Genomic DNA, 15,265 nt, shown 5'->3' with positions numbered 1-15,265 from the left:
GAGCAGTGATATCTCATCTGTACAACACAATCCCCTCTGATCCACCGCACATATAATGTAGTAATGTGCCCATCTTTGCTGGGGTGATGAGAGGTCAGTGTTGGAGGACAGCCCATAAGTGTGCCGGTGGGCGGGGCTGGACTGTGAGGCCGGGCGGTGCCAGCCCTGACTGTGAGGTTCGGCAGTCAGGCATGTCATGTTTGGTTGAGCTGCAGGTAAACAAAGAGCTGCAGAGAATAAAGGGATAACTCAAGAGGAACAAAAGTTAGAAAACAAAAAAAGTAATGTAGAGGTGATTTATATGACAATACAGCACAGATTAGCTTACAAAAAATTTTGGAGTTTATGTCAGACAACTCCTTTAATCCCTGGTATGTGGCCGGATGCCGGTCCCCATATAATCTATGGGGACCAGAATCCGGCGCAAAGGGGTAGGAGCAAGCACTTCATACTTACCAAACCACCGCCACGGCTGTATGCTCCCACAGCCTCTCATTCACTTGAACTTCCTGGGCCGCTCATTACCTTTAATAAATATGCACTGCTTTCCCAATCCACTGGCATGCCCCCATGTTGAGCGACAACCTCTCTTGACTCTTCTAATCACAGACCCGGTTTGTGGGTCTATCGTACAGTAAAATAAATAAATAAAATAAACAAATTGGCGTAGCGTCCCCCCATATTATGAAACCCAGCACAGTGCTTATCTTGGCTGTGTATAAGAATAGGAGGAACTGCATGCAGCTTTTTTTGTATTTAATTATTTAAATAAATAATTTAAAAAATATGGCATGTTGTCCCCCCAATTTGGATACCCAGCCAAGATAAAGCCAGACAGCTGGGGGCTGGTTTTCTCAGGCTGGGGAGACCCATGGTTATTGAGAGCCCCCAGCCTTAAAATAGCAGCCTGCAGTCGCCCAGGATTGTAGATTAGGATTAGGATTGTCATTAGATGCAACAGTCCTGGCATTTTACCTAGCCAGTGTGGTAGCAATCAGGGTAATAGGAAGGCTTAATAACAGATCACAGCTGATACAAAGCCCTAGATTAGTAATGGTACGCGTCTATGAGACCCCCCATTACTAATCTGTAAGGGAAAAGAGATGAACACAAACAACGAAAAAATCGTTTATTTGAAATAAAATCCAAAAAAATACCCTCTTTCACCCCTTTATTAACCCCAAAAACACCCAGGAACCGACATAATCCACACATGGTGCCATGACAATTCCAGCGCTGCTACATCTGAATTCACACCGAGCGGCTATAGAACATGACCGCCTGCTCCATTGACCCCGAACCCTGATTCTATTGAGTCTGAGAACTGGAGTTCTGGATAACCGTGTATGAATGGAGCAGTGGTCAACCATGTGTACTACCACTCCATTAATTCATTGGTAATGCTTGAGATAGCCAAACGCTGCACTTGGCTGGTCCTCGGCACTCCAATAAGAACAAATGGAGCGGCAGTGCTCACGATTGACAACCTCTGTATTCACATTAGGCCCTTCAGAGCTCATCCTCTAAATCATAAGGGTCTCGGCATTCGGACGCCAGCAGTCGATACTTCCAAATTTAAGAATACAGTTAATTGATAACAAATATTTTTTTTTAAATTTACTTTCCAACAATTTTTCCACACCTGCTTAAAACTTTTACATAGTAATATCATACAGTATAATATAATAATTAATTTATATTCACTCTTATGCAGATACATACACACATAATGAACAAATGTTTTAACATTAATTTTTGATTTTCAGCATTATTAGGCTATGTGCACACGTAGCGTATTTTCATGCAGTTACGCTGCATTCTGCACCGCAGCATAACTGCATGCGTCCTGTGTCCTCAGCACAATCTATGAGGATTGTGCATTATCCATGCCCACGTGGCGTATTAGAACGCAGCGCTTTGGCTCCTGCCGAAGCGCTGCGTTCTAAGAAGTGACATGACACTTCTTTCGTGCACTTTGCATGCAGCCCCCGCTCTGTCTATGGGAGGGGCTGCATCCAGAGCGCATGAAATCAGCTTTTCAGTACGCAGTGTTTCTGCAGCGATTTGAAGCGCACGTGTGCTGTTCAAATCGCTGCAGAAATTTCTGTAGGGACAGAACGCAACGTGGAAACATAGCCTTACAAAGTTCTACACTGGAAACTGAGCATTTATTGCCCCCGCAATGTAAAGCTGGGTTTACACACTGCAACATCTCAAACGACATCGCTGTAACGTCACCGGTTTTGTGACGCAATAGCGATGTTGTTTGCGATGTTGCAGTGTGTGAAACCTATCAGCGACCCGGCCCCTGCTGTGAAGTTGTAATCGTTACAAATCGTTCAGGACCATTCCTAGGTCCTTTGTTTCCCGCTGTGCAGCATGAAGTTTCAGTGTGTGAAGACTTTGCAGCGACTTTGTTAGCAACTTCCCTTTCAAAAGGCTGCTTATCAACGTCCCCAACAACCAGCTAGGTCGCTCTGCAGGTCCGGATCGCTGTTGAGTTGTTGGCCAGGTTTGCCTGTTTGAACGCTCACCAGAGACTTAGCAGAGACTTAGGGAGGTCGCTATTGCGTCACCAAACCGGTGACGTTACAGCGATGTCCTTTGCGATGTTGCAGTGTGTAAACCCAGCTTTACTGTACACTAAAGCAATCATCTATAGGCAAGTAATCGAAATGCATTGCCATGTCCTTGAGATTGCAGCTGACTGCTACAAACGAAAAAAAGAAAAAGCAGGTAGTCAAATTATCTTTGTTGCTTTTCAAACAAATGCAAAACTTTAGTTAATAACTAACCTGGGCAACATTGAGTGTTGTGGAGACTTTTTCTTGCTTGGCTTCCACTGTTCGGAAGCTGAACGCTCGTTCTAGTACACTCTGGTCAATGCCCGTCAGCTCACAGATTTCTTTCAATTCTACATGTTAAGAATATACAGAGACCATTAAATAACTAATTATTTATGCATAATAATAGTTCCAGAAGAAAAAAATTCCAAGCTTTACCTGTAAAGTACCTAGCAAACCTAAACAAAGGGTATGGACACCTATAATATAAATCGTTGTAGCTTGTTCAAGCACGCCAAGGGGAACTCCATAGTTTAGTTAAAAATACTGATAAAATTTCCCCTTATCATTTTAGGTTGGCTCTTCCTTCTGGTAAAACTACACACATTAGATTTCACCCACTCTTTACTATTACTGCTCAAAGTTTGACAAGCGTAATTTAAGGCCCCACAGACTTTAGACAAAACTACACCTGAACTTACTGATACTGATGAGTTTGTCCAATAGTCAAATATGTATGGGGAAGCCTGGCAGATATTGTAGGGGGAGTTAAGGCTCTAACATGCCAGATCTGAGACTGCAATCTCTTTTATTTTTAAGGAGATGCCTACACCAGAGATGTCTGATAGCAGCTCTCTAGCAAAGAACACAAGAGCGCACGGCAGAGCTAGCGCTCCTGTGTATGGGAGTCGGACAAGATAGCCATCAGCCGACTGTTATCCTTAAGGTACCGTCACACTAAGCAACATCGCTAGCAACATCGCTGCCGATCTTACCAGCGATGCAGGAACAATACAGGTCGCAGTAGCGACCTGTATAACGATCTCAGCAGTCACTGTGACCCTGTCACACAGGTTCACAGGTTCAAACACAGCGATGTGTCCTGCCCAGCAGGACATCGCCTTTGAAGAAAATGGCCTGGACCATTCTGCAACGACTAGAGATCTCACAGCAGGGGACTGATCGCTGGTAGGTGTCACACATAACAAGATCGCTAACGGGATCGCTACTGCGTCACAGAAACCGTGACTCAGCTGTGATCTCGCTAGCGATCTCGTTATGTGTGACAGTACCTTAAGCAACATCGCTAGCAACATCGCTGTTGAGGCACAACTTGCTAGCGATGTTGCTGTGTGTGACATCCAGCAACAACCTGGCCCCTGCTGTGAGGTCGTTGGCTGTTGCTGAATGTCCTGGACCATTTTTTAGTTGTTGCTCTCCCGCTGTGATGCACACATCGTTGTGTGTGACAGCGACAGAGCAACAACTAAATGTGCAGGCAGCAGGAGCCGGCTTCTGCGGACGCTGGTAACCAATGTAAATATCGGGTAACCAAGAAGCCCTTTCCTTGGTTACCCGATATTTACCTTCGTTCCCAGCGTCCGCAGAAGCCGGCTCCCTGCTGCCTGCACACGTAGCAGAGCACACATCTGGTAATTAACCCGATGTGTACTGTGGCTAGGTGTGCAGGGAGCCAGCGCTAAGCGGTGTGCGCTGGTAACCAAGGTAAATATCGGGTTGGTTACCCGATATTTATCTTAGTTACCAAGCGCAGCATGCTTCCACATGTAGCGACACTCCAGCGATCCCTGCCAGGTCAGGTTGCTGGTGGGATCGCTGGAGCGTCGCTTAGTGTGACATCTCACCAGCGACCTCCTAGCAACTTACCAGCGATCCCTATCAGGTTGTATCGTTGTTGGGATCGCTGGTAAGTTGTTTAGTGTGACTGGGCCTTTAGTGTATGAGAGGTTTTAGTCTAGGCATTAGGAAGATATCCCTAATTTTTACTGGTGCATGTTGTGTGTGCATAACCAGGCCTAAATTCAGGCCCAAAAGTGAAAATAAGTGTTAACAGGGTTGACTACTACTTGGACAACTCCTTCTCAAATCAGTGTTTGCCTCTATTAAAATGACTATGCTTTTACTCGCTTCCCATCGATATCGGCACTTGCTCTCCCGGGGCTCACATGAATTTGTTACGTATCACAAACCCCGCTCCCAATCAGGGCCTATTTCACTCTCCCCACCCTTAGATGTATCAAGCATCAATAGAAGCTGAGTGGCAACCGTAGCCCTGACTTCCCCTTGATGTTCAATTCGGTAGAAGGTGGGGCGAGTGAAGCCGACACCGATTGAGCATGGGGCTCATGAGAAGTAACAAATATACGTGAACCCCAGGAGAGTGAGCGCCAACACCGATGGTACACCACCAGCATGGCAGGTGAGCCGGTACGCCACCAGCATGGCAGGTGAGATGGTATGCCACCAGCATGGCAGGTGAGAGGGTACGCCTCCAGCATGGCAGGTGAAATGGTACGCCGTCAGCATGGCAGGTGAGACGGTACGCCACCAGCATGGCAGGTGAGATGGTATGCCTCCAGCATGGCAGGTGAGATGGTACGCCATCAGCATGGCAGGTGAAATGGTACGCTGTCAGCATGGCAGGTGAGACAGTACGCCACCAGCATGGCAGGTGAGATGGTACGCCGTCAGCATGGCAGGTGAGACGGTACGCCACCAGAATGGCAGGTGAGATGGTACGCCGTCAGCATGGCAGGTGAGACGGTACGCCACCAGAATGGCAGGTGAGATGGTACGCCGTCAGCATGGCAGGTGAGATGGTACGCCACCAGCATGGCAGGTGAGATGGTACTCCGTCAGCATGGCAGGTGAGACGGTACGCCGCCAGCATGGCAGGTGAGTGTAAACATTGTTACTTTCACAGGGGCAAACATGGTGTTTTACAAATGGTAATTTTTGGCCTTAACATAATTAACCCAATATCCTGCTTCAAAGCTTTTTAGACACATGTATTCTTTTTCAGCTTAATGGTTAGGAGCTTGAAATGTTCCCCATGGTAACAGTATGGTCATTATAGAGTTCCATTCGCATCCTTAAATTAGGATGATTATTTGATTGCTGTTTATAAGTTATACGGTTATAGTGTTTATTGGGGAGAGGACTTTGTTATGGCAGAAAGATGAGTGTTCCCAAAGGTTTATGGTTTTGAAAGGATGCCTGATCTACACGTCATATAAGTTGTGTTTATTCGGTACTGGCCTTTATAAGGGTTATTCCCATCTTTATAGATGGATATTGTTGGATAGGGCTTGCAAATAAAAGCACTTTTACAATTTAGTGCTTATTAAATTTTGTAGCAATTCTTGAGATAGTGACACTTTTTTTTCCTATACAGCTTGATGCCTAAAAATCCAACCACTGTTTCACTCCAGCTTTTAAGCACTGTGCCTCAGCCGGCAAGGATATGGAGGTGAATGTGCACTTCAGGGAAAACAAACAAATAAAGAAAAAAAAGGGAAAACAGCTGGGTCATGAAGGAGTTAAACATGATAATGTTTAAAGCGCCCGTTACATTTAACGACTTTCCAGCAATCCCGACAACGATACGTCCTGATGAAGATCGCTGGTACGTCGCTACGTAGTTGCTGGTGAGATGTCACACAGTCAGATCTTCCCAATGACGCAGCAACGATACAGCGACCGTAGTGACCTGTATAACGATCTTGGTGGTACGTGTCTGAGTCGTCAACGAGGTCGTTGGTAAGGCGTCAAACTCACCGATGCATCCTGCCCAGCAGGACCTCGACGATCAAAAAATGGTCCAGGCCACTCCGACACGACCAGCGATCTCACAGCAGGGGCCTGGTCGCTTCTATGTGACAAACATATCGAGATCGCTGGTGAGGCCGTTTTTGCGTCACAGAATCAGCGATCTCGCTAGCGATCTCTCTGTGTGAAGGTACCTTAACTCCTTTATGACCCAGCTGTTTTCCCTTTTTTTTTACTAAGGACATTTTTACACACGTTTATAATGTATACAGATGGACAAATTTATATTGCAAATCTTCAGAAGTGCTAAAAATATAAATTGTAAGATCAGCAAACATAAATATAGTAGTTTAATGGTCTGGCAATGTGAGAAAATAATATCATGTAAGGCCATCTTGTCGCAGTTGCCACTTGCCTTTTTCCTCTTGCCTCTTTACAACATATAACTGCGTTGTCACATTAAATAAATTTCCACATGTTAAAAAGAGACAGAGACATGTAATAAAACTCAACCGACAACAAAAAATGTCTGGAAATAAACTGTACAACAGTTTCCAGTGTGACTGAACTTTAAAGGGATTTTCCCTATTTGAAGGATTTTTTTTTATATATATGTTTCTGATTGATGGGTGTCCGATGGCTAGGGCCACCACCAATCCCAAGAATCAACCTCTGAAAGGTCTTCTATCTGACTGAATGCCATGTTAAACTGGAGCGGTGGCACCACAGTACAGTGCTTAGCCACTTTGAGCAGTCCTATAGGCCTAAAACACACTTCCGCAAAAAAAACGTACGTGTCTTACGGTCCGTTTTTCGGGTCTGTGTTCCCTTTTTTAGGAGCGTTTCTCCGGTACGTATGGCATCCGTGTGATGGCGTATGCAAACCGTGTGTGCGTGTGGAATGTCAGTATTGACAAAAAATACGTACGTGTGCTGTCCGTGTGCTGTACGTTTTTAAAGGCCCGCATTCTTACCCAATTAACGTTGTTAATCATTCATCATGAGATCCTGGTGTTGTTGTTTGCTTTCTATTGACCTGATAGATTGGAAACAAGTGTTGCAGATTTTGTGATGAAAAACGGACACGGACGATACATGCTGAACACGGACATACTCCGTGTGCGGTCCGTGCAGGCACGGACCCATAGACTAAAGCGGGTCCGTGCCTGCGTGTTGCCAGCAAAAAACGGACATGTCGTCCGTGTAGAAAAGCGCACACACGTACTTACCACACGGACACACGTTCCGTGTGATTTTACGTGCGTGTGCCATCTACCATTGAATAACATGGGTCTCCGTGTGTACGGGTCTCCGGTACATGCAAATACGTACCGCACACGTACAAAAAAAACGGATGTGTGTTGCGGGTCATAGATAAAGAATGGATAGTGGCCCACATGCATGGGAGCTTCTACATTTTAATGAGCCCCATTGTTGGGATCAGTTGGGGTGTCATCAGTCCTATCAGTAATCTGCAGGGTATTGTATATACAGTGGACAGTGAAGACTTGTTATGATGGGAATATACCCTTAGCTTAGCTTAGTATGGTAATGGAAACACTGTCCAGGTGAGTTTATTCATCTGCTTTGTTTGCAGTCAGTATTAATTAAAAATGTGATATATTGAGGCTTTACAATGAGATCGTTTCTGTGGCTAGTCCCCAGTTTGTGGGCATGCTGTAGTAATGTAGAAAAGACCACCCTATATACTCCAATTCCCTGGATATCTAGGAAGGTCGGACAGAAAAACATTAAACGCCCAAGTCTTGGATCCCAAATGTCTTGTTTTGGGGGATTATTAGCAGTGCCTCTTTTTCGGCTATAATTTGCTTTCCAGGACCTGTCATTTTCAATTACTGGATCCCTTAATAGCAGCAATGTCCGCTTGTTTACAGATCACATTTTTTGGGTTTAAGTCATTAAAGGGTCTAGCTATTGTGCAGCTCAGACAGCGCCTTACCATTTTTATCTTTAATTTTGCTTTCATCTAGGCCATTAACACGAGATTCTGGCTTGAATTCAATGTTTCCCAATTTTAGCACTGCGGCTATAGCTTCTAAGACAGACTGTGTTTCATGCTCCATAAAGCCTACGATCTGCATAGCATTCTGGGAAAAAGAGCAAAGATTCAGCATGTAAAACAAATAACAATATGTAAACAAAACTTATTTTTATCTTTTCCTTGAGGTAACCAATAGAAATTTGAACACAAGGTCATGTGACCGCTGCATGAGAAGAAGAGACTGGCAGGGAAACAGGCAGCATTGGAACATTACAGAGGGGAATAAAGGAAGGGAGAATTGCTTTTTAGGTTTGTCTTACCTATTCTAAAAATCTTGCAAAAAAATAAATAAATAAAAGCCCTTGTAAGAAACTCTTAGCTGCAAACCACTTTTAATCCCTAGAAATGTGGTGACAATGTGCAGCCATGTTGATTGTTCTATTTATGGCCTCACTACTTGCTTACCCGTGCCCTCTCTCTCTGTGTGATAACATACAGTATAGGAGATGATTCATCCAGACTGGTATTCTAATATGCCAGTCTCCATACATGTCGTGGGCAAGAGACAAAAATGTAGTCATAGATTACATATAGCTGACAATTTCTGATTTACACTTTCACTACAGATGACATACTGTACATGTACATCATCAACCATTTCCCTGCCTTTGATGTGGGCTCAGTTTTTTTTTTACTGAGCCAGCATCTTCCCCAGTACCTGACAGCTGATTTAATCAGCTATCAAGTGCCTCTAACATCTCAAACCCAGGGTTGTTAGCCAGTATAATGCTGCTGTCAATCTCGGACAGTGGCATCTAACACACGCTAACAGGGAGCACGTCACTAATCATGCACAATCAGCGCTCTGTCACGTTATCACGGAGCGCTGTTCGGTTGTCAAGACAGCTAGGGGACAGCTGATGACCTACTGTGTCTGTGATCACGATCCTCCTGTGAATGTTGGCTGTGAGCCAGCATTCACAGGAGAAAGTGATTTTTTTGCTATACAGAGCAGTGCTGATGCCATGCTCTGTATAGCCAAGGCAATCAGAAATCGCAATTTCAACTATAAATTGTACTATTAAATGCTACATTAAAAAAAAAAATGTTTTAACAAAAACAAAAAAAGTAAAAAAAAAGTTCCAATCACCCCCATTAAAATTAAAACAATTGAAAAACAAATAAAAAAGTAAAAAAAAAAAAGTTCCAGTCACCCCCCTTTTGCCCCCATTAAAATTAAAACAGATGTGAACAGATTGACAAAAGCGTTCTCACGTTTTTTGTGGAAGGGATATAGGCCGATGATTAGTGCCAAAAAGCTAATGTTATCAACAGAAAATGGAGGGATCAGACTACCTAACATCAGGGGGTACAATTTGGCCTGTATCTTAAGACATGTTGTCGATTGGATTAGACGAACAAGTAGGTATTCTGACTGGGATATAGAGGCTGAATTTTGTAAACCTTGGGACCTGAGTTCAATCCTACATACCTCCATTCCAAATTTGCCGCCCAACATTAAACACTCACTGATTTGTAGAGACACAGTGATGACTTGGAAGGCGGTTAGGAAAAAGTTCGGGTTAGCCTGGAACATCTCCAAATTCCTTAATATATGGGCTTGTCCTGACTTTCCACAGGGAAGGGAAAATTATCTCTTTAAAGAATGGAGGGAAAAAGGGATTGGAACTCTAAAAAACCTGATGCATGATACAGAACGGAGATGGATGACGTGTGAGGAGTTGAGAGCAAAGTATGACTTGCGCCCATTCCAGACTCTCCAGTTTGAACAGGTGAAACAAGGGATAATGAAGAAACTATACAACATAAATAACGAATATGAGGCAAATCAGATGGATGCGATCATATTAAGGGACATCCATGCCACAAATATATCAAGTCTTTATGGAAATATGAGAGAAGTGTTAGTCCCTAACATATCAGGAAGAATGTTGGAAGGGTGGGCAAAGCAGTTGGGAGATCAAGAAGTGGAGGAGAAGATTTTGAATGGTTGGATGGTGATGAGAAAGAAGATTGTGAATGAGAACTTAAGAGATACCCAATTCAGGATCATACATAGAGCTATCTATGGATTTAATATACTGAATGCAAGACATCCAGATAAGATGATGAGTTGTCCAAATTGTGGTACGGAAAAAAAAGATCTATACCATGGGATATGGCAGTGCGAAAGGATTGAAAGATTTTGGAAACAAGTCCAAGGGGTAGTGAGGAAAATCTGGAATAGAAATGTAGAGTTAGATCCAATGGTCTGGTTATTTCACTATCAGCATCGGGAGGAGGGAGAGAAGGGGGAGACAAGTTACCGAATCTTTTCCATGATATAGCAATGATAAGTAAAAGGGCTATTCTTCAGAAGTGGCTGGTGAAGGAAATACCAACATAAGAAGAACTTGTTAATCAATTGAAAAAAACGCTCATATTGGAGAAGGTGATGGTGGAGAGGTGTAAAGAAAGGATGACAGCAAAATTTTTCAGTAAATGGAGAAAGTTCATAAGCGTTATATGTTCTAGAGAAGAAACAATACAAATAATGTCCACATTTGTGTCTACGGAATGGTACATGAAGGAAGACCTGTCAGGGTCCCTGTGCGAGCTGAAAGTATAGTTGGCCAAATTCTGGGTTGTGTCGCATGGAGAGGGGAGGGGGGAATGGGAGGGATAGTGTTTACAAGTAATGTTTGTAACAAGTTATCAAGGAATGCTGAAGGGTAGCGGAGACTGAATAATGGAAATATACACTGACGAAGAAGGGGAAGGAGCAAATTTGATGACCGTGACAAATATTTTATCGATAAATTGTAGAGACTATGTTATTTGATATTTTGATTTGTTGACCCTTATTTTCTCCATTCTGTACCCTATTTTACCATTACAAGAAAAGAAATAAAAATTTGGTTTAAAAAAAAATAAAAAATTAAAACAATTGAGAAACAAATAAAAAATACATATATTTGGTAATTTGGTATCGCCGCATTCAGAAATGTCCAATTTATCAAAAATATAAAATAAATTAAAAAACAATTACCTCCTGTTGAAACCTCAAGAAAAGCGGTGAAACATGTGTCGGGATCGGTCAGCACACACTATCCACATCATGTCTTAAGGTAATATGAGGACAGCAGGCCGGCTTTATCAGTTATCTTACAGATATTAGCCTCTATTTGGCTGATTTCCATGCTCAACAATGCATGTGTTATTCCTTATATATTAACCTTCTATAGCTGGTGTGTGTCACTCCATGGATCAGCCTTGCATGTTTTCTGCATCTTTTGTTATAATAGGGGCATTTGAATGGTTCATCTCTTAAGCCTGCTTTACACGTTGCAATTAGTTGTACAATCTCGTATGCGATGTGACACGCCCAGGTTGCATATGGGATCTTATGAGATCACACGTAGGTCGTTCATTTGCTGTCACACGTGCGTTAGTAGTCTATGTTAAATTGATCAATTTTGTGTGCGATCCTTTAGATCATGTGTTCTGTGACGTATGCATTGGGCACCTTTTTATTTTTTTTTTATTTATTGACTTGCCAAGCGTGTGTAATGTGTAGGGATGCGTTTTTACTATGTCATCTGCCATTCAGCTCTGCTACATGGCCGCTAACAGCAGACACAGACAGCCATGTAGCAGAGCTGAATGGCAGATGACAGCAGACACAGACAGAGCCGCACTGTCAGAATGAACTCGGGTGAACTTCACCCGACTTCATTGTCATGCTGCGGCTCTGTCTGTGCCGCGTCCTGATTAGCGGTCACCTGTGAAGGACTCACCGGTGACCGCTAATCTCCTGAGTGACTGAAGTTAGCAGCCCTCTCTCATACTCACCAATCCCCGATCCCCGGCACTGCACGGCGTTCACACTGCTCCGGCGGCTTTTACTGTTTTGAAAAAGCCGGCCGCCCATTAAACAATCTCGTATTCCCTGCTTTCCCCGCCCACCGGCGCCTATGATTGGTTACAGTGAGACACGCCCCCATGCTGAGTGACAGGTGTCACACTGCACCCAATCACAGCAGCCGGTGGGCGTGTCTATACTGTGTAGTGAAATAAATAATTAAATAATTAAAAAAAACGGCGTGCGGTCCCCCGCAATTTTAAAACCAGCCAGATAAAGCCATACGGCTGAAGGCTGGTATTCTCAGGATGGGGAGCTCCACGTTATGGGGAGCCCCCCAGCCTAACAATATCAGCCAGCAGCCGCCCAGAATTGCCGCATACATTAGATGCGACAGTTCTGGGACTGTACCCGGCTCTTCCCGATTTGCCCTGGTGCGTTGGCAAATCGGGGTAATAAGGAGTTATTGGCAGCCCATAGCTGCCAATAAGTCCTAGATTAATCATGTCAGGCGTCTATGAGACACCTTCCATGATTAATCTGTAAATTACAGTAAATAAACACACACACCTGAAAAAAATCCTTTATTAGAAATAAAAAACACAAACATATACCCTGGTTAACCACTTTAATCAGCCCCAAAAAGCCCTCCATGTCCGGCGTAATCCAGGATGCTCCTGCATCGCTTCCAGCGCTGCTGCATGGAGGTGACCGGAGCTGCAGAATACACCGCCGCTCCTGTCACCTCCACACAGCAACTGAAGACAGCCGCGCGATCGGCTGAGCTGTCACTGAGGTTACCCGCTGTCACTGGATCCAGCGGTGGCCGCGGGTAACCTCAGTGACAGCTCAGCTGATCGCGCTACTCACCGCTGCTCCTCTCACCTCCACGCAGCAACTGAGGTGAGTAGCGCGATCAGCTGAGCTGTCACTGAGGTTACCCGCGGCCACCGCTGGATCCAGTGACAGCGGGTAACCTCACTGACAGCTCAGCTGATCGCACGGCTGTCTTCATTAGCTGCGTGGAGGTGAGCGGAGCGGCTGTGTCTGCTGCAGCTCCGGTCACCTCCATGCAGCAGCGCTGGAAGCGATGCTGGAGCATCCTGGATTACGCCGGACATGGAGGGCTTTTTGGGGCTGATTAAAGTGGTTAACCAGGGTATATGTTTGTGTTTTTTATTTCTAATAAATAATTTTTTCGGGTGTGTGTGTGTTTATTTACTGTAATTTACAGATTAATCATGGAAGGTATCTCGGGGAGACGCCTGACATGATTAATCTAGGACTTATTGGCAGCTATGGGCTGCCAATAACTGCTTATTACCCCGATTTGCCAACGCACCAGGGCAAATCGGGAAGAGCCGGGTACAGTCCCAGAACTGTCGCATCTAATGTATGCGGCAATTCTGGGCGGCTGCTGGCTGATATTGTTAGGCTGGGGGGCTCCCCATAACGTGGAGCTCCCCATCCTGAGAATACCAGCCTTCAGCCATATGGCTTTATCTGGCTGGTTTTAGAATTGGGGGGGACCGCACGCCGTTTTTTTTAATTATTTAATTATTTATTTCACAACACAGTATAGACACGCCCACCGGCTGCTGTGATTGGGTGCAGTGTGACACCTGTCACTCAGCCTGGGGGCGTGTCTCACTGTTACCAATCATAGGCGCCGGTGGGCGGGGAAAGCAGGGAATACGAGATTGTTTAATGGGCGGCCGGCTTTTTCAAAACAGTAAAAGCCGCCGGAGCAGTGTGAACGCCGTGCAGCGCCGGGGATCGGGGATCGGTGAGTATATGAGAGAGGGGGATAGACTGACATGGACAGAGAGTGAGGGACAGAGATAGTGACCGACTGACAGAGATTAGTGAATGACAGACATTGTGAGGCGCTTCAGAACGCAGCTTTTCAGCTGCGCTCTGAAGCGGACCCTTTTTAAGCTGCGGTGCAGAGCGCACACCTGCGCACATAGCCTCAGACACCAAAATCGTATGAGGGATGTCACACGTTACAATTGACTAGGTTCGTGCAACAAAACGCTCAATTCTAGACAAAGATACGATGTGTTTGCGATCAACGGTTTTGCGTTCAATCCTGATCGCACGTAGCTGTCACACGCAGATACCTCACAAACGATGCCGGATGTGCGTCACTTACAACTTGACCCCAACAACGGATTGTGAGATATATTGAAGCGTGTAAAGTGGGCTCTAGACCCTTTATTAGCACATTTGTTTAATGTTGTGTCAGGTCTCGGAAAATAGATTTTTTATTTATTTATACATATTTCTGAAATTTTATTCACCACCTAAATGAAAAAACATTTGGTTTGGTATCACCATATTTGTACTAACCTAGTAAATCATGCTACCATACCAGTTTTACTGTATAGTGAACATGCTGAATAAAAAAAAAACCTCACTGCACTTTGCACTTTTTATTCCAAATTCACCGCACTTGGAAGTTTTTCCCCCTTTTCCAGTACAATATGGGGCAGAATGATTGGCGTCATTCAAAGGTACAACTCGTCCCACAAAAAACAAGCCCTCATAATAATAGATAAAACATTATAGCTCTTGGATGAAAAAAACTAAAAAAGAAAAAATGGACAATTGCTCGGGGTGAAGGGGTTAAAATGTAAAAGTCAATTTAATTTTTAAAATTAAAAATGAGCAACTTTATAATACAGGTTATCAGAGAAATCTACGGCTTTCTTCTCCTGGATTGATCTTTCACTCTCAATTCATGGGTAAAATCTGTATTCAGGGAGGACGTATTTTCCAGTTACTGAATAAGAGATGGCAATTGGTGCTTTTCATATTCTATGGAGAGGAGGATGGAGGAGCTAGAGGCAGACACAGACATTCTGCTGCAAGTTCTCCTGAAACGTCAGTTACCTTTCTCCATAGAACTTTATGGTCACCAACTGTCATTTTGTTTCTGTAGACAGGTTTCACTTGTGAATTGAGAATTTTGAAAATGAAAGATCAGTCATTGTCACATGAACTATTGATTAATGAAATATATATATATATATATATTAAAACAAC

The 15,265-nt window shown here is 44.1% G+C and overlaps 1 protein-coding gene across 3 annotated transcripts in view; it reads right to left on the bottom strand.

Annotated features, from left to right (window-relative positions):
* Nucleotides 1-15,265, bottom strand: part of MYO1B (myosin IB) — a 362,240-nt gene that overhangs the window by 164,541 nt on the left and 182,434 nt on the right. For all 3 annotated transcript variants that reach the window (XM_075317858.1, XM_075317859.1, XM_075317861.1), the window contains exons 10-11: nucleotides 8,314-8,461; nucleotides 2,796-2,914 (exon numbers count right to left, since the gene is read on the bottom strand). In XM_075317858.1, coding sequence (XP_075173973.1) covers nucleotides 2,796-2,914; nucleotides 8,314-8,461 — 267 coding nt within the window. The remainder of the gene's footprint in view (nucleotides 1-2,795; nucleotides 2,915-8,313; nucleotides 8,462-15,265) is intronic.

This window comes from Anomaloglossus baeobatrachus, chromosome 7, assembly GCF_048569485.1.
Source record: "Anomaloglossus baeobatrachus isolate aAnoBae1 chromosome 7, aAnoBae1.hap1, whole genome shotgun sequence".
Taxonomy (NCBI): Eukaryota; Metazoa; Chordata; class Amphibia; order Anura; family Aromobatidae; genus Anomaloglossus; species Anomaloglossus baeobatrachus.
This window is presented reverse-complemented; position numbering and strand designations above follow the sequence as displayed.